Source organism: Leuciscus leuciscus (assembly GCF_965113295.1).
Source record: "Leuciscus leuciscus genome assembly, chromosome: 25".
In the NCBI taxonomy this organism is placed as follows: domain Eukaryota; kingdom Metazoa; phylum Chordata; class Actinopteri; order Cypriniformes; family Leuciscidae; genus Leuciscus; species Leuciscus leuciscus.
In genome coordinates this window covers 18888594-18910575 of record NC_138724.1, presented here as the reverse complement: position 1 = coordinate 18910575, position 21982 = coordinate 18888594, and the positions used below count along the sequence as shown (strand labels likewise).

The 21982-nt window shown below is 36.2% G+C and overlaps 4 protein-coding genes across 5 annotated transcripts in view; 2 read left to right on the top strand and 2 right to left on the bottom strand.

Annotated features, from left to right (window-relative positions):
• Nucleotides 1–1580, bottom strand: part of cacna2d4b (calcium channel, voltage-dependent, alpha 2/delta subunit 4b) — a 32418-nt gene extending 30838 nt beyond the window's left edge. Inside the window, exon 1 of one of the 2 annotated variants that reach the window (XM_082159242.1) lies at nucleotides 399–1580. In XM_082159242.1, coding sequence (XP_082015368.1) covers nucleotides 399–529 — 131 coding nt within the window. In that variant the 5' untranslated portion in view covers nucleotides 530–1580. The remainder of the gene's footprint in view (nucleotides 1–398) is intronic. The other variant, XM_082159243.1, reaches the window with a different exon arrangement.
• Nucleotides 1581–2830: 1250 nt separating this feature from the next.
• Nucleotides 2831–5799, top strand: isg20 (interferon stimulated exonuclease gene). The gene is made up of 4 exons (XM_082159538.1): nucleotides 2831–2913; nucleotides 3326–3993; nucleotides 4735–4935; nucleotides 5043–5799. Exons 2-4 carry the CDS (start codon nucleotides 3349–3351, stop codon nucleotides 5373–5375), a joined length of 1179 nt encoding a protein of 392 aa, XP_082015664.1. The 5' UTR covers nucleotides 2831–2913; nucleotides 3326–3348; the 3' UTR covers nucleotides 5376–5799.
• Nucleotides 5800–8679: 2880 nt separating this feature from the next.
• On the top strand, nucleotides 8680–13057 carry rlbp1b (retinaldehyde binding protein 1b). Its single transcript, XM_082159422.1, has 7 exons — nucleotides 8680–8758; nucleotides 9204–9332; nucleotides 9673–9877; nucleotides 9988–10166; nucleotides 10690–10848; nucleotides 11869–11979; nucleotides 12066–13057. Exons 1-7 carry the CDS (start codon nucleotides 8747–8749, stop codon nucleotides 12192–12194), a joined length of 924 nt encoding a protein of 307 aa, XP_082015548.1. The 5' UTR covers nucleotides 8680–8746; the 3' UTR covers nucleotides 12195–13057.
• Nucleotides 13058–13278: 221 nt separating this feature from the next.
• abhd2b (abhydrolase domain containing 2, acylglycerol lipase b) lies at nucleotides 13279–20752 on the bottom strand. Its single transcript, XM_082159421.1, has 11 exons — nucleotides 20622–20752; nucleotides 20078–20144; nucleotides 19457–19689; nucleotides 18391–18566; nucleotides 17983–18150; nucleotides 17595–17778; nucleotides 17169–17261; nucleotides 16897–16998; nucleotides 16684–16753; nucleotides 16522–16606; nucleotides 13279–14344 (listed from the first exon to the last, which is right to left on the bottom strand). Exons 3-11 carry the CDS (start codon nucleotides 19666–19668, stop codon nucleotides 14169–14171), a joined length of 1266 nt encoding a protein of 421 aa, XP_082015547.1. The 5' UTR covers nucleotides 19669–19689; nucleotides 20078–20144; nucleotides 20622–20752; the 3' UTR covers nucleotides 13279–14168.
• Between the last annotated feature and the right edge of the window lie 1230 nt (nucleotides 20753–21982).

The window sequence follows — 21982 nt, the reverse complement described above, 5'->3', positions numbered from 1 at the left end:
ACAGCTGCTTAGCTTACGTATGTCGCAAAGTGTCTGCCATCTGCTATTGCACTGAACGACTTCCAAGCCTCATGAGAACTGAATTTTACACCTCAACAAACTCAGGGAATCAGGGAATTACTAAAAATGAATTTCTCTTCCTGTCTGTGTGCATGAAACTGAAGATGGCACAGAGCAAATTAGACCAGGAAATAGTCTGGTCTTACAAGCATCTACCAAACCATTGATAAAAAAGGATAGTAACACAATAGAAACAAAACAGTAGCCTAATATTATATCATCAATAGTAACTGTTACCCAAAAATACATCAAACAAGCTTATCATCTATTGCTTTCACAGAAAATCAAACCAGGGATGCCTATAAGAATAAAACAGATGAAATTAAGGTGAATCTTACGTTTCAGGTGGAATCTTCATTTGTGCATGTGTAAAAATACACAGCCAGCCTGTGTAGACCATGAGGAATGTGACCCAGGAAGACCTTCTGATGTGACACATGATGCTGACATCTATGCTTAAGAGCCACATCTGTATGAAGTCATGAGAAGACGTTTCAAAGAATCCACGACTCCAGTAAGACGACTAAAACCCAACTTCCATTCCACTCACTTCCATTCATGTTGGCCTAAATGTTTTCAAACGTCTCTTACGACCCTTCTGAGCTCCTCATCAACTGAACTTGCACATCCAAAAGTTCTTGGAGGGCCTTGTGATCCACGACGGAAGACTTCTAATCATGCTCAGATCTTCCAGAAACTTCTCAAACTCCAATTGGGCTGCTTTGAGTAGTCAGTGCTTCTCATATTTGGGATGATACCGATAATCCAAATAATCCACTTAATGCTATCATTAAGTCCTTCTTCCTTCTTGTTAAAATCAAGGCAAACGTGATATCAATATTTTAAGATTCTCTCCATCATGTCATATGCAAAGCATCACATCTGAAATGTGTTCTCCAAAGTTCCATGGTTCTTGGCACAAAATAATCCCAGTTATAATATATGAATCAAACGAAAGGCAAGCAAAATGCTTCAGTTGAGATTCACTTCCAGAGCATGCAATCCTCCATCACCCAATTTACAGTGTAATCCACTTGGATTACAATCTCTCCACACAGTGGGTTCATAAGAGTGGGGAGGGGAAATGGAGAGAGGAGAAAAGGGTGGGCACATTAGAAAGACGCAGCGGATTGGGCGAGTAAGCATTTTGTTGTCTCTAAGAGGATTAATAGTGATTTCAGGAGGTTGGCCCATGTCCATCCAATCAGTGGAAGTGAACAGCTTTGGTTTGTAGAAGGACAAGGCCATCTAGTGGGGGCACGGTCATTTGTTTTGTATCATGATTTGCCATCCTCATGTTGTATCATTTATTATAATTTTATGTAAAACTCCAGTGCCTGTTCAGTTCATAGTAACTGTATAGGAAAAAACAACCAGTAGGCTATTTTATTCATACTTTTCCTTGTGTGTCCCATGGATGGAAGAAAGTCATTCAAGTTTGAAGGTGAATATATGATAACAGATTTTTCCTGTTTTGGCTGATATTTCCATTTAATAATATTTATTGCTATTGTGATCATCATCAGTGATCTCAGAGGGCAGAAATATACCTTGACTTCCCGTTGATGCACGTTATCCAGAAAAGCCCTGATGTGCATCTGGGTCTGGGAAATAAAAGAAATAAACAAGCACAGTTTTCATGATTCAGAGGCAAAATACAGCAGAGATCATCATGATCAAACTTCATTCAGAGAAAAAAGGTCAGACACACATACAAGCACATAAAACTCAGTCCTCAGCCAATGGTATCCAAGGATGCTCACTTGAACAACCAGTCCGAACAACTGAAAGAAGAAAAACCAATCAGAAAAGCAAAACGTCACAATGTTACATTTATACAACCTTTTTTTATCATTCGAAAACCGAAGCTGTAAAGCTGGTTTGTGGTTATTGATTTCAGGGGGTTAATAAACGCACACATTTCATCACATCATTGCACCTCTTTACCCAAACTGAAGCGGCAATTTACTGTAGGTTCAAACTATTTACATTTAACACATTTCTAAAACTTATTTCTAATGTATTATGCTCAGATATTATAGTTTTACAAATTGAGCCGAAGTGAATATGTAATACCTACGTAAAACGAATCGTTGTAGTCACACAATCTTTACCATATTTTTAAAGTTTTATAGTCAAATGACTCACACTAAAATGAATATGTAATGCAAACATGTTGAAGTTAAGCGGACATGCAGTCAGTTTATTATGCGACGAGGTGTTTCCACACAAAAGCAGTTTATTCATTGTAATATAATGCAATATTATATACGTTATGTGTTGTTAAATGTAAAAGCAACAAATTTTTCTTATTTCTTTGTTGTATGGCTAGTGCCAAGTAACTATATTGAAACATATTCACAACTTTAATGCGATATTGCATTAATATAGAGAAGTAAAAAAAAAAAAAAAACTCCCTTTTGATGAATTCTGTATAGTCAAATATGATAGCCTTTTGCTTAGCCTGTCTCAGCTTAGTAACTGTTATATTGCTAGCCGTCAAATTTCTTCAGACTGCACTGTTCTTTGGTATTATTGTCATTTATCTATCAGCAGTTTATTCAGCCTACTAAAACATCTCCTTAATTGACTTATTCAAGAAAAGAAAAGTCTCTTTTCTCCAACGTCAAGTTAACATATCGATTTACAGAGATAAAAAAAAAACTTACATCAATTTATTTTCGACAACAAGGCTGGGAGATCCTGGGGGAGGAGCTCTGTGCTGGCATTCGTTTTGGCCAATTAGAGTGCAATTTCGTCCAAACGGGCCGGCCAATCAAATCGCGGGATTCGGGTCTTGTCTCTGCATGTTCTCATAGCCTTGCTTCTAACCGGGTCCACGTGTACGCAGAGGTATGTGCTGCTAACAGTGCTATTGTGTTCAAATATCAAGTTTTACCATGATAATAAGTGGGGGGTTTTTTATTGGGGTGTTTTTACAATCTAGTGTTATGTCAGTAATGTATTGTTATTACACGTAAACGCGACAAATTACGTTCTTTCTTTGCTAAATGATTAGCTAGTCAGTGCTAAATGACCATCTACTCCTTTCATAGTTTTTGTATTGTCAAATATGGAGTTAATATTGATCATGCATCTCAACTTAGTAACTTGCTAGCTGCATAATTTATGAAGAGTGCTGTTCTTGATGTTATTTATCATGTATTTTTTTAGGAGAGAGATTTAATGTCTTAATTCTCGACTTACAATGTAGGCTACATCCTACACAAATGTTGATTGACAGATGTCACTTTTTTTTTGACAGCTGTTAAACTACATGCTGACATAATGTCTACTTTACCCTGGAAGTACTTCACCGGCCACGGTGTGGACCGAAACATCTTGTCAGCCTCAAACAAAGAAACAACCACTATTTCTCATCAAGCTAAAAGATGTAGACGATGGAAAAAGAATAAAATAAAAGATTCCACCATTGAGTTGTCATGTGACCAGAAAAGAGGAAAGAAAAGAAAGTCAGATGAGCATCTGGAAAACAAGACGGGGAGCGTTGAACATGGAGATGTTTCGGAATCTGTATCTGAACAGTCAAATCATGTGCAATTCAAAAGGCCTAGAATAACCCCTCATACACTGACTGGTGAAGCTGAGTCTGCACTACCTCTCACTGACAGCTGGGAAGTGGACAGTGGATTTTCATCTGAAACCAGTCCTCCCACTAGTGGCAGGAGTTCGCCATGTGTGGGAATAGACCACTCTAGGCTAGTAGCTATGGACTGTGAAATGGTCGGCACTGGACCTGGTGGCCGGTGTAGTGAAGTGGCACGCTGTAGTATTGTAAATTATTATGGTAGTGTTATATATGATAAATATATTTTACCTCGGCATCCAGTCACAGACTACCGCACAAGATGGAGTGGCATTAGAAAACATCATTTAGCACAAGCAGTGCCTTTTGAGGATGCTCAAAATGAGGTGAGATGGCACTCTCTTTAAACCACTGTATTCTGTTCTTGTGGGTTTATTATTAGGTCTGTTTTATTTTTTTGTGTGTTTACAACGTGTAGTAGTTTTGAACTATAAGGATTTTTTCCTGCTGGCTCAGTGAGACTAGTAGTTCAGATTTTTAATTGCCCTGTGGATATTTTCACTGATCCAACCACAAAAATGTAAAAGCAAAGGGAATGGAATGGATATTTATATAATATTATTAAATTAAGTATTATTAATATAATTAGTAGTATAAATTCTAGGGTTGTAACTGTTCTGAGTAAAAAAAATTGAACCGTACCGTGTATATGTTAGTAATTTAGTAACTTGAGTGATAATAGATATTCTTTTTTGAAATAGTTTAAATAAAAAACTTTAATTTGTAACTTTTTATTAGTATATATTATATTGCTTATGTTCTATTTATATTCCTATTTATATTGGATTTAATATTGTTTCCTTTTTACAATTTACGGTAGCTATTTTAAAATATATTTCTATAAAATTTAAATGCGTTTTAAGTAAAAAAATATGTAAACCTTTTTATACACTAGTAGTTACATTATTGCTTTTCAATATAGCCTAGTTGTAGCTGTAAATTACACCACTTTAATGTAACTCCATAACATCATTGTTGAGCCCTGCTTATAAACGACGACTGAATTTCATAGAAAATGTCTGAAATAACTCCATGTGCTCTTTTTTTTCTTTTCTTTTTTTTTCTAGATTGCCAGCATCCTCAAAGAGAAGATTATTGTTGGCCATGCCTTATTTAATGACTTCATGGTGCTTGACATCTCCGTCCCGGCACGAATGATTAGGGATACCTCTTCCTGTAGCTTGCTGCGAAAGTTGTATAATGCTGCTGAAAAATGCAAAATCTCTTTGAAGAAACTGGCTCAGACGCTTCTTAATAGGACCATACAGGTAAGATCGGGTCATTTTAATGAGATAAAGTGGGGACATCAGGCTTGGTGTTTATATACATTTTCTCTTTACTTGCTACTTGTTGACATACTGGATATTTTTCTCAGAATGGCAGGATGGGTCACTGCTCTGTAGAGGATTCTCGTGCTGCCATGGACCTGTACAAGCTGGTAGGGGACGAGTGGGAAAAATGCATCCTGTCCTGGGTTTCAAACACAGACCGCAATTCAAACCCCGACAACTCCCTGCACTACATGGAAGACCAGTATTGGCCGGAGAGTTTGATGGTGGAAGACCAGTACTGGCCGGAAAGTTTGGTGGAAGACCAGTACTGGCCGGAAAGTTTGGTGGAAGACCACTCCTGGACGGAAAGTTTGGTGGAAGACCAGTCCTGGCCGGAAAGTTTGATGGACTGCAGCCAAGACCAAGAGTTAATATAACAATGCCAACCTCAATGCCAGGAATCGTCTTTGTTGTTTAATGTTATTTAAACCTCAAACTTGACATGTTAACATTCAGTAAGGAAAGGTGGAAGTGTAATTTGTAGAACTGTAATATTGCACTTGAAAAATTATTTAATAACTTAAACTTTGACTGTAAAAGTTGATAATGTTCATAAAGGGATTTTAAAGTTAATAACAGCTTTTTGAATCTACACAGTCTGTATTTTAGGGATTAACTCCATTGTGAGTTTCTCTTTTGTATGATCAATGTTATAAATCTGTTATGATATCAATGATATCAATCATTATGCTGCAGTTAGCATTATTGTTATATTGACAATGCTCTTCATCCTGGAAACACTGCCATGTCAAAAGTTTTAAATACAAAAATGTCTAAATAAAGATTATGGATACGAAATTACTCTTAAACGTATTCATTAGTGACCAAAAGTTAGTTGAAAAAGCACTGTCGCTTTCAAACAAAGAAATTACTATCGGTCAATGTGGCGAATTTGAACACAAGTGAATTCTGCACAATTCATCCTCGCACAAAATTACCATCGAAATAATCGGATTTCACTCACGAATATTCGCCAAATAACAATAAATGTGACCGTGCCTTAACTGTCAATTGGGGTGTACATGCATCAGGTTTATGTTGAATGTTGTATCTTTGAGATCTAGCTCATTATGACATTGTATTCTACATGAATAGATGTTTACATAAACACAATCCAGCCTAAAGTTTAAGCCTAAATCTATAATATCACTGGCTTGTTACGTCAACTCCTTAGGATTATAATGTAGGCCTAATCATTTGGTTTCAGAAGTTGTGTTCATACTTGTCTTCAAGAAGATGATCGGAACTCCCAAAGATTTCATGATTAAAGTAGTTTAAGTTGTAACTGGTTACGGACAAACCCAAAGTAATAATGCTCCTAATTCAGTTTTTGCCATCCCGTTTGTGCTTCACACTGCTGTCATGCCAATTCGATGACTCTTCAGTGGTCACTTTTGCCATCTTTGGTGAGGTAAACAATTACACAAGCTCTCCTGTGTCCCTGAAAAACCCTGAATCTAGTATTTTGGTTTTAATTCTGTACACTGACTACAGTGTGATGTAAGCTTTAACTGGCACCTGACAAAGGTTAGATTGAAACTATGATGTAATGGAAGCAAGGTCTTAAAAGTTCTTCATTAGTCTAAATAACAATATAGCCTACCTGCATAATAACAAATCATCAAATGTATTGTCTTTCCACTATTTGTTTGTCATTGCCTTTACAAAAGAGTCATGCAACTGAGACACTGAGCAGCTCTGGTAGCACAGAGACGACCATTGTGCTGCAATCCCACTGCTTTAGTAACACAGACCCTCACATTCAAAAGCTAAATCCTGCTTTAAAGGATTAAAGCCACCCCACCGGTCAATGTATCACTGGGAAACATTGTAGTGACGTGGGAGGCATTCTGGGCTCAAACCACTGGCTACTTACAACTTAAAAATTAGAACTGATTTGTGCCCTTTGAAACATTTATGGCCCAAACTCTCGGCCCATCCTCTACAACGGGGTTTCAACCCTCTTGAATTCAGCATTTATTTGTGTAGCATTTAAATATCATTCCAAAGCAGTCTTAGAGAACACTCTCTAAATATAAAACAAAAGCATATGATTTAATTACTAAATGTCAAAATCTGAATGCCATCTATTTTATTTTTTACCTAGTTTAAAAACGGCAAGATGTTTTGTAAAACCTTTTGTGAAGAAAATTGGACCTAAATATACAGGACTTAAAGGTTTCCTTAAAGGATTGATGTGTTGGAGTCTTAAGTCGATGCAATATTTATCCTATAACTATTTTCTAATCTGATTCTAGTTAAAATGCCTACATCTATATCCTGGCATGTGAGAACACAGCTTTGTGTTTAAAGTCTCAACTCAAGGTCTATTTCCAGACTCCGTTCACGTTGCCAGCGCATATTTTTCACTGGTTCTGGAATGCAGTCAAATCTTTTTGGTCCATGGATTGCCAAATCCTCCTCATTTAACCTTGAATATTATTAACCTCTTATACCTTTGGCACATTTCTGTCTACTCCCTTTGTGAATGCTATATTTTTATTCAGTCAAGGTTTGGGGTGGGGGAAGGCTTCTCTTGATTAAAATATTAGAGCCATGATGCTATTGGTTGCAGGCTATTGGTCAATGTTCTCTTTGCTCCTTTTCTCAATGTTTTTCGCTGATTAACATCAAATCTGCTCTGCATAATCCTATATGACGCTGTTAATCCATCAGGGGTCACACTACAAATTATTAAAGCCACCTGTTCCTCACCTCACTCAGTTCTGGTGGCTTGAGCAGGTAAGTGCCTATTCCTGCCTACAGTGCCTAGGACAGCATGGGATTTGTTTTGTTCATGTTTTGGAATATTTTAAAATATTAATGATGATGATGGATGGATAATTCTTACTTTTAAAGTGATGGTGATTGTAATGAGGTCAAATTTATATTTATTTGTATTTATTTATTTTTACTTAAGAAAACCATCTTTTAATAATAAGAAATCAGTTTTATTTTATTGGTTTTTATTGCTATTTTATTGGTAATATTTAATTTAATTTGTTTGATTATTTTGGTATTTTATTACTCTAATGGTGAGTTTAAAAATACTTCATACAAAGTAATACCAATAATAATTGAAATTATTATTTATATTGTTTAATTTTTCTTTCTGAAGACTACACAAATCATGAGATTAATCACAATTATATACTGACAGCCCTAATTTTAACAATACGAAATAAGAAAACAATCTTTTATTAAGAAAAAAAAAACCTGTTATTTTTTGTTTTGTTTTATTATTTAATTATTTTGGTATTTTATTTCTCTAAAAGTGGGTAAATATACTTATGGTGTGAAAAATGTAGTATTATATTTCTATAATTTATTTTCCTTTAGTACAATGACAATATAAAAGCCATATATTTAATTTCAGAAACATGTTGTCTTTATTATGTGTTGTTTTTTTCCCTAACATTATTAGTGTTTATATAACATTTTATGAAATACATATCTGCCTTGCAAGGGGAATCATCAAAACACTTCAGTGATGAATGATGAAATTAAATTAATATTTAAAAATTTTCTCTAACATTAGTGTTTGTCTAAGTATAGCAGAAGAACTTATTTGTTATGATGATAGAAGTTTTACCAAGTCACTCAACTTTTATAATTTCTCATGGTTTAGAAAAATTGTGATCCCCTTGTCATAAAACCTTTTTTTTTCTTTTTTTTTTTAAAGTGTAAGCATTTTTCTTGTGATAAATATCTATCTTTCCATAGGACGTTGCACTGAGCATCTGAAGCAATGGCTGTTGTTGTAAGTATAGTTTTGTTATGTCTAATTTTTCACATTAAGATGTAAAACCACATTCAATGATGCTTTCTGACCAAATTATGTTATTATAATAGAGAACTTTTACAACTGTTTTATTAGCATTAACTCTGTATTTCCCACTAATCTGAAGTCTTAAGTCCCTGTTATGTCACACAACGTGATCTCACCCTCTTTCCTCCAAACTGTCACTCATTTGGTGAACAAATGTTTTAAGAACAAGGCGTTTTTAGTACAGGGATAGAACTATGAACATTAGCAGCTTATCCCCAATCTCAGACCTGGTTTACTAGGCTTTATGCAATTCATGTGAGTGAGCTTAGCATTGGCCCACACTAGCTTCCATTGATTAGGGCTACTAAACTAAAGTGTTTGCTTCAAACTCAGGATTAGGATGTTTTCATGAGTCTTTCTCCATAACTTTCTATAGAGTGGATCATTCCGGATGGTGTCCGAGGAGGAGCAGGCCCTCAGGGCTAAGCTGGAGCACCTCACGGTCAAAGATCACGGGCCGGTGTTCGGATCCTGTGAACAAATACCCGACCACACGGTGCAGAAGGTGTGAGCAAGTCTTTAGAAAGTTTGAATGTATATAAACGCAATTACACTGTACTCAACATTTTAGCTGTCTCAATATGAATTTACTATAGCTAATTCACTATTAGCATTGTTTGCTAAGTCAAACGATGCTATTATTATATTTCAACCACATAGTGACCACCCAAAACACCCTAGTAACAACCTAGCAAACATCCAGCATCATTGTGACACAAGATTTTTTGAGAAAATGTAAAAATCTAATTACCACAACATAAACTAGCATCTGCTAACAAGTTAGCATACTTGCACATTCTGACTAATAACAAATGTTGCATTTTTAACTTGTGATGTCATTGTAGGCTAAAGATGAGCTAAATGAGACGGAGGAGAAGCGAGTGTCAGCCGTAAAGGAACTTAGAGGTATTATCAAAGAGAAGGCGGATTCTGGAGACGAACTCGCTAAAGGTGTTCAGGACACTTTTGGGGAAAAAGAGGATGGCGTGCTGGTGAGGTTCATCCGTGCCAGGAAATATGAAATAAACAGGGCCTATGAACTCATGAAGGGTAAGCATTTTTGTCAGATAGGTTTATGATTGCTGCCATCCAAATGCTACTCGCCCTAAAACAGACTACTATTGGTATTACAGATTACAATTGGTTTTATTGTCTTAAAGGTTATGTGCGCTTCAGACGGGATTACCCTGAGCTCTTTGAAAACTTGACCCCTGAGGCTGTCCGCAGCACCATTGAGGCCGGATACCCAGGGATCCTGTCGAGCAGAGATAAATACGGCCGTGTGGTGCTGCTCTTCAACATTGAGAACTGGGACTATGAGGAGATCACCTTTGATGAGGTGATTTTCCTTTAGTGATAATAGGCTGAACTGGTTGTAGGATTGTATATTGATTGATTTCCCTTTTTTTATTGTATTAGTAAAAATGCACTTTCTATTGAACTTTCTATTCATCAGAGAATCCTGAAAAAATATGATGGTTTCCACAGAAATACTAAGCAGTTTTCAAAATTGATAATAATAAGAAATGTTTCTTGAGTGGCAAATCAGCATATTAGAATGATTTCTGAAGGATCATGTGACACTAAAGACTGGAGTAATGATGCTGAAAATTCAGCTTTGCATCACAGGAATAAATTTAAAATATATGTAAATATAAAATAGTTGTTTTATATTTTAATAATGTATTTCAGAATTTGACTGTATATTTGATAATTTTTTGTATTTATATAAAAAAAATTGTATTATAATTTTAAATAAAAATATATTGTATTATTTGTTTTTATGGTAGAAAATGGCATGTTTTCATTGCTATAACAGAAAACTAAGCCTGCTTCATGTATTGATATTGTGTTTGCTCCAGATCCTCAGAGCCTATTGTGTGATCCTGGAGAAGCTTCTGGAAAACGAAGAAACACAGATCAACGGGTTTTGCATCATTGAAAACTTCAAGGGTTTCACCATGCAGCAAGCCTCCGGCATCAAACCCACAGAGCTGAAGAAAATGGTGGACATGTTGCAGGTGATTTTTATTACAATAAACCCAAGTAGCATTCATTGAAAGAGAAAAAGAAATAACTACTGAAATATATTACAATTAAGGGGAGTTAATCAATATATATTGCATATCATTTTTAAATACCACAAAACTTAGAGCAACTCTAACAAATCTACATTTGTGTAAATAAAACTTGCCTTTAATCAAAATATTATTACATACAAATTCAACCTCTTTGTTTTGCATTGAATATACCAAACTTAACCATGTGAAATTGAAAAAGACAGATATTACATTATGCCACCTGCTAATAACCTAATTAAAGGAGAACTGCTGTCAATACAGAGAACAACGACAAAAATCGGTGTTGCCTACACCGTGTTATCCTCTTTTTAAAATTTGCACCCTGTTGACTTCAATGGGGCATATTTTAAACCTGCTTTTACCCTCTTAACATCCTTGATGTGTCATTACAAGTGCCCAGCCAATGTGAGTGATTCCTTTAGAGTTAACACGGGTGAATCTGACTGCAGTAGATGTGAAAGATATGAAGAAAAATTAAGTTAATTCGGCCAGCGCTCATACCTGTATTTACACCCTGTTTTCGGTTGAAGTCCAAAGTAGTCGATTGTCGAGTTCACGCGCATATGTTTAGTTACCTATGATCACGCGCGTGAACTCGAAGGATGTTAAGAGGGTAAAAGCAGGTTTAAAATATGCCCCATTGAAGTCAACAGGGTGCAAATTTTAAAAAGAGGATAACACGGTGTAGGCAACACCGATTTTTGTCGTTGTTCTCTGTACTGACAGCACTCCAAATTTGCAAAAAAATGAGCTCAATGTTAAAATTGACCGGAGTTCTCCTTTAAAATCAGAAACTGAAAACTTGCTTTTATGTAATGCAGCAACTACGCCACTAGGTGTCAGCGTAAGTCCAAGATGACAGTAAAACAACATTGAGTGCACCGTTAACACACTCTAAATGTATGTCAATTTTTACATTATGCTAATTGCTTACATTTAATTTCTGTTTCTGTATGGCAGGATTCTTTCCCTGCACGTTTCAAAGCAGTGCACTTTATCCACCAGCCCTGGTACTTCACCACCACCTACAATGTGGTCAAACCCCTGATGAAGGGCAAACTGCTGGAAAGGGTAACTGGTGTTTATTGTAAAGAATTAATGTAGAAATAATGATTTATGATGGACTCCCGTGATTTAGACTTTCTGTGTCTTTGAAGGTGTTTGTCCACGGTGATGAGCTGGAGAACTACTACAAGGAGTTTGATGCTGAAATCCTGCCTTCAGACTTTGATGGGAAAGGCCTGAAATATGACGGCAAGGTCACAGCAGCACATCTTTTTGACTGAGCACTTTTTATCCATCACTGTACCAGAATGTGACAGTGTGTTGTTTTAGTTGTATTGTTTGAGAGTGAACTCAGCAGCATAGAGATTTCCCCCGTTCCAAACTGCCATCCTCACAGGATAAGTCTCTCATGTCATCAAAGAGGAATGAAAACAGATAAGATCTGTTAGTTCTCTGTGACGCTGCCTTCTATAAGAGTGTTTTACATTCCTTGCTAATCTGGGGCAGGGCCATTTCTAAATTTACCCCCAAAACATTGATATTCTTTTGGAAAACATGGCAGATGAAGAGTCCAGACTTTTCTGTTGTTTCTCTTGTTAACTGAGAATGTTAAAAGCATATTTACAAGAATATATGATGTTACAAATGTATAACTTTCTATGTTATAACAGCAATAAAGTGCACACTTGAAATGACAACTTTATTCCATTATCATGTATTTCCTTTAAAAGACAATAAATAAAATCCATTTGGAATGTCAAACATTGTGCTTGAGTGCAACATCGATCTTTTTTCTGGACAATAAGCTGGACAAAAATGTCATTTTCCACAAATAGGGTACAAAAAGGACACTCAAAAGGAGAGTAAATACTAAAATTAAATGTTATATGATGTCATGCTTAAAATTAACTTTAAAAATTTGATGCAAGTGACGTAACTCAATTTTTTTTAGTTTTGCCAGCTTATTCGGGTTTACAGTGTGCTGAACACAAATATTTAGAAGAATATTGCACTGTAGAAAATTATATGATCAATAAGTTGACAACATGTTTTACACTGCTTTAACTCAACAAAATAAGTTAAGCAATTAAAAAAATGTATAACTCATATTATTCAAACTACTTTGAAGTTATACAAGATTCAACTAATTTTTTAAGTCAGTTTAATGTAATTTAAGTTGAAATGACCTAAACATCCAAGTTGATTGTACTTAAAAATCATAAATGAGTAAGGATTAGATATCGTCTGTTTCCAGTTGTTAGATACCGTCGAGAAGAGATTTTACGTGGTTATCATTCAATGACAATTCAAGACGTGAGGTGAAAAGACTAAACGATTTTTAGAGTGCAATAAAAACACCATATGTCATTGTTCTTACCTTGGTTTAATGTAACATTTAAAGCAAATAATTGGACATGTATTATTGGTCTAATATAACACAAAAAAAGAGAATGATAGTAAGAACAACAGAGATCGAAAAGAAAAATATATTTTCACCATTGCTGGTTGGACATATGACATTTTCATAAATGCAGGTCGAACTCATTCACATAGTAATAAAAATGTGTGCTTACTGCTTATAAAAGAGGCCAATAGAAGGACACATTCCCAGACTAATGAATAATGCTACAATCGTTTGCCCACCCATCTACAGCAAACACTACATTTACTGAAAATAATTGTGCCACTGAAGCAGCAATAAAGTGATGCATTTAAAAATGGAATAAAGTGTCAATAAAACACAAGGCAACCTGAAAGACTATTCAAAAGAAAATTAGGTCCATTTTAATGTATGTGCAAACTTACAAATTCAAATAAACGTATCTAAATATTAACATCATTTTCAAACTAATCAAAATTGTAACATCTCACAAAGGTGAATTGAAAACAGATATGCTGACAACATAGTATAGTAAAAACTATGTAAATGACAGCTGGTGAACTTGTGTTAGTTACTAGTCTTAACCTCTTTACCATTTCCTCATCTCCTCCAAATATGTTTTTCCACAAGGTTCCTTTTTATAAACGTGTTAGGAATCCCTCTGCACAGTTTGTCCAGCTTTGTAGCGATACACCACTGACATCTGACTCAACGTACAGTCAGTGTAAATTACTGTATGTGTTTCTCTCGAATTCCTTCTTGAAGGTCAGAGCAAACTCTGGTGAGTCAAACCTTTAGAAACCATCATCTAACCTTAACTCAGAGCGAACAAGCAAAACTCCAGAAAGTGTTATGCTTGGAGTTGCAGACTGCATTATTTCTCCTTGAGGCACAGTGGCCTGTGTTTCACCCACTGGCAGATAGCATTGGCATAACTGACTATGACTTTGTCCATCCAGGAAAGCGGTTGAGGAAAAAGAACAGCACCTTCAAAGAAGCCGAGATGACCTCCATGCAGAGTCAGCGCAAAGATCACATTTTCCTTTTTTTCTGTGAGGAAACAGTAAGGATTTAGTCTTTTTAGAAGAAGCATAAATGCAATAGAAACAAAACTGTGGTAACAATCCATTCATCAATGTAAAATACTAGCCTACTACTGACCACTCTGTAACTACGCTGGTTTAAAAGTCCATTTCAATTAGATGAAAGCTGAACGCGTTTGATTCATCAAAAAATAAGTGTCATCAGTTTAGGAATGGGACTTTACCTAGTTACTGCACTGCATGTTTTTGATTTGCTAAAAAGATTCGACTCATTAGAGTCTTTCATTTGAGAGTCGAACTACACTGGTGGTCGAAGTGCGTTTTTATAGTAAATAAAAAGCACAAATAAAGTAGAAATAAAGTTTCGGGAACTGTGCGCTGGTTGCTTTAATTCACTAAAAAGAAACGGTACATGAGAGGCATTCGTTCGGAAATCAGAATACACTGGTTGCGCAATATGCTTTGATTCATTCAAAAGATCCGACTTGTATATTGTTTTTTGTGCAAAAAAAACTTCATTAACATTGTGAGAGAACATCAACATTTATAATAAAAAATAAAAATCAATAAAGATCAATGAAGTTTGAAGTTTTCATGATCCTTTGAAAAAGAAGCAACTCACGAGAAAGGCATTTGTTCTGGAATCGGACTACACTGGTTGTGCAACAAGCTTTTGATTCACTAACAATAATCGACTCACGAGAGGCATTTGTTCGGGAATCAGACTACACTGGTTACGCAATATTTTTTCCATTTACTAAAAAGAACCAAGTTATATATTGTTTTTTTGTGTGCATCGCATTAAACCAGAATAAGAACCGGTTCTTAATCCTATTATGGACCATATTATTATCATTATAAATTGAAAAAACGATATAACCCGATTAACAGCATTAAGATATCAATTAGACATATACTCAAAAGGCTAAATAATCAATCCAAAGCTGCAAAGACCTCTGTTGTGGCCTCTTTAAAAATGCATCAACTTTAAAGTTCTGTTGAAGCTCAGTGCAAGGAGCTGAAGATTAAGTGACGCATATTTCCTTTGTGCAAGGCAGACTTGTTAATAAGGTCTCACTGTTGGATCTTTCACCCCCGAGGCTTGAAGGAAGAAGCTAACGGCAGTAATCTGATAAATAATCACAGAGGGAAGGATCAGATGGCCCTGAAAAATTCAGCACAGGTGTCCAATGCAGGATCTTAGACTCGACAGTGCTGAGAGTCTTAATGAGCACCTTAAAGCACTATAAGGCCATACGGGTCGAAAACGCATGGCCTTTTGCTTTACGGTGCTGATATGTTGGTAACACTTTAGAATAAGGTCTGATTTGTTAATGCATTTGTTAACTTTAACTATGAGCAATATAATTCTGTCATGACAACCCTCAGAGTGTTTGACAATGTAATGGATATGACAATGTTGATATGTTTGGTCTTGGCGGAATAGATCTGCTACACTGCTGCTGTTGCAGAGCAAGTGCCAATACACACACAACATGGCTCGAATTGATACGGTAAAAGCGACACCATCGTTACTGTTTGTATCGCTGTGTATACAAGTGCTGAGGAAGAATCCAGAGCTGAAATTCACATATGGTAATAGGAGTTTCGTTTCCATAGACCAATCACAACAGACTGAGCCATCTGACCAATCAGAGCAGAGTAGACCAATCACAACAGACTGAGCCATCTGACCAATCAGAGCAGAGTAGACCAATCACAACAGACTGAGCCATCTGACCAATCAGAGCAGAGTAGACCAATCACAACAGACTGAGCCATCGAGTAGACCAATCACAACAGACTGAGCCATTTGACCAATCAGAGCAGAGTAGGCTCTCAGAAAGGAGGGGTTTAGTGAGACCGAATCTTTTATTGAACCGTTTCAGAAACTGAGAACAGAGGTGATGCTGCAATGTATATTATGAGAAAATTCAAGTGTTTTTTGACTCTGGATGCATGTAAACCTATTGTAGCAGACCTTCAAAACAAAATTAGGAACCTTGAAAATAATATTATAGGGTCATTTTAATTCATGTAAAATAATTGTAAAGGTAAAAATAACTTATTGTAAAGTACTGAAATGTTGAAGTGAAATGGAAAGCATGTTACGATAATCCACAATCTGTCCTTCAGTGGATAAACATGTTAAATAATAAAATAGATAATATTATAGATAAATACCTGCTAGTGTGCGAGGGATTGTCAGCAGAGACTGGTGGACTAATGGATCATCTGAAGAGTTCACCAAGAGGAGAGGGACGCTGATCTGGCATAAGAGACGAAGAGTATGGTTTTCAGAAAAACTGCCAAATAATATGACCTGCTTTCAACGATATTACTTACATTGTGAATATAATGCACACAGCTTTCCTTCTCATAGTACTCCTTTAGGGAGTTGTGTCCATGAAACTTCCTAATAGAGATAAAAATCATTATAGGCACATAACTGCAGTCCATCACAGTTTTTTGCTGCTATCCTAAATGAAACACTAAGCTATCCTTGGTATTAATGCTTTAATGCAGGTCAGAATTGTCTCATGAAAGCTTTTGAAGTACCTCATAATGTTGTCATCAATCTGCATGAGTGAGGTGGCCGTATACAGACGGCTGAGGTCGGCAAACTCCATTTTGCTAGAGCTCATACCAAATAAACTTCCCCTACAGGACAGATTTACTTGACTTAGTTACACATGCATACTATTGTATCATCCTGAAGTGGTTTATTTTGTGATCATTATTAATTAACTGTGCATTGACCCCAGAATGCAGTGTTTGACAAATCAGAATCAAATTTCCAATAGAGCCGCACAATAAATTTAAATACTAACCTGTGAGATAGAATGATTTTTTTCATGTTGTCTGCCATGATGAAGTTGTACAGCCTTCTGCACTGATCCCACTGTAGAAATGTCTCCTGAGCCCTAAACACAAACATATAGAATAGAAAATGGAGTCCGTGGCAATTTTCAAGAAACGTCTGAAGACGCATCTTTTTCGGCAACATTTGATCCATTAATACTAACACTTTATCTTCTATTCTATATCTATTATCTTTAACGCGTACTGCGTTAAATTAAACTGGGAAGGGTCATAGCACTTGCTTATTGTTGTCCTATTGTTAGTTTAACTGCTTCTATTGTTCTCATTTGTAAGTCGCTTTGGATAAAAGCGTCTGCTAAATGAATAAATGTAAATGTAAAACACTACTTACCTAAACACAACATCAAGTGTACAACTGAAGAATAATATCTCACCTCAGAGCACTATATCCCTGGCAGACACTGACGCAGCACAGCACTCTCTCCTGATTGGCTGGATTCTCACCCAGGTACTTGCAGGCGATGTTCCCTCCCAGACTGAATCCCACCACAATGAGCTGAGTTTGTGGGAATGTGCGTTTAATGTAGCCCACCATGGCTGAAAACTCCCAGGTACAACCTTTAACATAGTGTTACATAATAAACCATAGACAAACAACACCGAAATTAGCTTTCAGTGGTTGCTGTACATGTGTATTTAGATATAAGTATAAAAATTAATTATTCAAATCATATAAAATGTCATATATATATATATAAATATATAACATTGTACACTGCTGTTCAAAAGTGTGGGGTTTCAAAACAAACACACGTGGCTTACCGTAGGTGAACATCCTTGGGGAAGTCAGCTCGAGGTTTGGTAGTGCCCCAAGATGATTGAGAACGGAGCACCTGTAGCCTTGTTTCTGGGAATAATCCACAAAGGTCCGTATATAATGCTTCTCACTGTGGTTACCGATCCCAGGGCAGATCACCATAGTGATGTCATCTGTGATGAGACAGAGACAGATAAACTCCAGTAACAGTAGGAACAACACCTTTCCCTCTCCAGAGGAATCGTCTTAATTATCAACACGGTAAACACCCTTAGTGGATGGGAACGACAAGCTGTCAAGGTCTAAAAAGGCACCCTAAAAGCAAGTAATCCATATCATTTGTGTGCAATATTCCAATCTTTTAAAAATATACAATAGCTTTGTGTGTTTTTCGATTCAAAACCCAAGCTCACCCTCAGTGCTGTGGACGCCCTGTGGCTCAAACAGGTCAAAGGTGGCAGTGGCTCCATCTTGCATGGGCAGGTACTTACGCAGCCCACAGGGTTTAGGGGACTTCACCCTTCCCATCTTCCCATAAAGAGCAGTCTGGAGATGTCCACTCTTGCCCCATAGCAAGGGAGGGATGTACCTGGATGCACAGGGTTATAGTTATAAACTGTAGTTCAAAAGCAGGGATGTCCAAACCTGCTCCTGAAGAGCCAGCACTCTGCAGAGTTTAGCTCCAACCCTTATTAAACACGCCTGACACCAGCTAATCAAGGGGTGCGTCTCAATTCGGGCACTGGCAAGGACAGTAAAGGACTCTGGCTCACTGCACATTAGGACACTGATGACTCTATTTCCGGCGACATGACAACGTCCTCAATGTACATCACTACTGGTAATGAACAACAGCAGAACTGATATCTTTTATTTTTTAAATGTTATTTACAGTACATTTATGATAAATATTTTGCTTGTTACATGTGCAACATTTCAGCCGTAAATAAATGATAGATGTTAGCTGTCTAAGCGATGTATGTTTATGCTGAAATATAATTAAATAATGGTTTGTATTTTTTTTTTAAATCTATCACGTGTCGTTATGTGTAGTGAGTTGGCTCACGCGATTTATGTTTTGCGCTTTAGAACGTCTGTTAAGGGAACATAGTGAGCATCAATGCTACCTGGTTTTCACGGTGCATTGTGGGACTTTTTAAGGAGCGAACGTTTCAGTGCACTGGTAGGATTTACTAGAATCTTCCAGGCAAGTGTGTTGGAGCTGGTTGGAGCTAAACTCAGGATGTTGGATGACATTGGCCCAACAGGAGTAGGATTGGACCCCCCTGCTCAAAAGTATCCAAGTGCTAAAAAACGAAATATTTTATTTAAATTTATTTATAAATAACTAAATATTTACTTCTAGATTCTTCTAGTCATTCTACAGCAAAGAGAAAGATTACATATTTATTGTATTTTGCCATGTCTGAGAAGTCAGATGAAAGATGACAAGAAAGTCTTCAAGGTCACAGCACTCACTCTTTGGTTAGAATGGGGCAAGACTTCAGCAGGTAGCGATTGAGAGGGGTATCTTGACAGGTGATGTCAGGGGCCACCGTGGGACACTTCAGATTCAGGCTCCGCACAATGACATACAGCACCGTAGCTACAGCGGCTAGCTTCACGCCATCAAACATGGCAGGCATCTCAGGAGATATGGTGCGGACATCTGCCTCCACTTGGGCACTCATGGTGGATTAGTTTACTAATAGCTGTATGTAGGGAAAATGTAATAAAAGGAATTTTATTTCAACTTATAAATGCATACACAATATATACATAAGCACATTTAAATATAACAAAGTCTAAATATCACTTATATGCTTTTGTTCAGATCAAATGGAATAAGTCCAAGAAACCATCTCATTATGTGAAATTATGTGTAAAAATGTACATACTGAAAAAATTGTTTAAACGCATATCTAGTCAGATAAAAATTAAATAAAAATATATCTCTCTATCGCCCCAAACGAGCCACTGATTAAGTCAGGATTAGTCTGTAGGGGCTGGATAAAGCAAACAACTATCTCACCAGTATAGTTTTCCAAGAAAATTTGGACAGAATATTGCACATAAAATGATAATAAATTCATACCACACCTTGACTCTTGAAAAATCTGTGCTGGGTTACAGAGCATCTCCTGAATCTCAGTGTTCAGGTTCAGTCCTACAGAAAAACAGAGGCACTTTTACTGACCCATATGTGTCATCCAGGCAAAGTATCCTGCATCATGCAAGAGTTACAGGGGGTTCATCTGTCGGCTTTTATCAACATGTATCAACATACATATACTGTATACATCCATAGAATTAAACATACTTCTGACATCAACGCGTAGATAAGAAGTGTGTTAATTAGCTTTACATTACGCAGCCAGAAAATTACCATTAATTTTGTTCTTGTACCAAACTTTTTTAAAGATATTAAAAAATAAACAGAATATTTTTCTAATTCTTCTTTACTCATTATAAAGTTGCTGTGTCATTTTTCATGTGCATTTTTGAGTCATATCGAAAGTGTAACGTTACTGGTTAAGGAGCGTTGAGTCTTTTATGTATTGCTTGTACGTTATGCTGTTATATTAATAGAATATAAGCCTAACTATAAAATCGAATCAACATGTAAAAAGAAAACAATGCACACCTTGTTTTCAAAGTTGTCCGGAGAGACTCATCTGTGTCGCTGCTCTTGGCATCTTCACTGTAACGTTACTCAAAGACATCAGACTACAAACAACACGCAGCTGCATCGTCATTCACTTTACACCCAGCAACTGGAGCGCGTCTTCATTCGTGCCCTCTGATTGGAGCAGCGTCAGAATGACGTCAGATTCGGCGCGCCAACAGTGCTATTAATATTCATTACTGCACTATCACTGTAACAATATCGTCAACTTCGCTGTCATTCAATATAATATATATAATATAGTAATTCAACAAAAATATAAAGAAAAAATTATACGTAAGTTGAAGTATGGAAACTGTGTCAAATTGTTTCTCAAGTAGGAGTCGAAATATTTAGACAAAAAAGTTTCGACAAGTATAGGCCTAATTAGAGGCCTGTTTAAGCATTTAAAAGCAAACGTAAACTTTTAATTGGAAATTTGTGAAGTTAAGAGTCACAAAAAACTTTCTTCTCCTTTGTATTTGCATTGTTCAACAGAATAAAGTTTTCCCACCTAATTAAATGACAAACAAATAATGTTATTCTTTTAAACGTCTTTACTGCACATTTATGTTTTAGCATAGCCTATCTCACAAAACGAAAAAATGCCTACTTAAAACAAAAAGGAGGAATAAATGTGGATTATGTATTATGGATAAATTAAATAGGCTAAAAAATAAAAAATAATGTTAGTCATTTTGATGTTTTATGGCACAAAATTGGAGGGGAAAAATGGATAATTAAATAAATACATAAATTAATGCTGTCGAATCGGTTAATCGCATAGATCTGACATAAAACTTTGTGTTTACATAATATACTGTTATGTGTTGTGTGTGTACATAATATGCTATATATGTGTGTGTGTGTGTGTGTGTGTGTGTGTGTGTGTGTGTGTGTGTGTGTGTGTGTGTGTAGCAGGCCTATATAATATAGTAATATATACACACACATATATTAAACACAATCGCGATTAATCGATTTGACAACAATAACATAAATACATATATAATATTAGTTTTTTAATTTAATACAGTTTTCATTTGCAATATCATAAACAGTGTGCTTCTTGATAAATGCCACAAGGTGGCAGGATACAACTGAAAACACACAACATGACATGTGTGGAGCAAGTTGTTTACAATCTCCATGTATTACAAGTGCTTTCGTCAGAGGGATGTGTTCTCACAGAAATTCAGAGAACTGGAGAGACCAGATGCAAAAGTGACAACAGCAGTGGATCAGCAGTCCAAGAACATCTCGAAAACTCAGTATAGCAATTACACAACAAATAATTGCACTCTGTAGTACACAACTGATTTAATCCCCCTTTATAAATG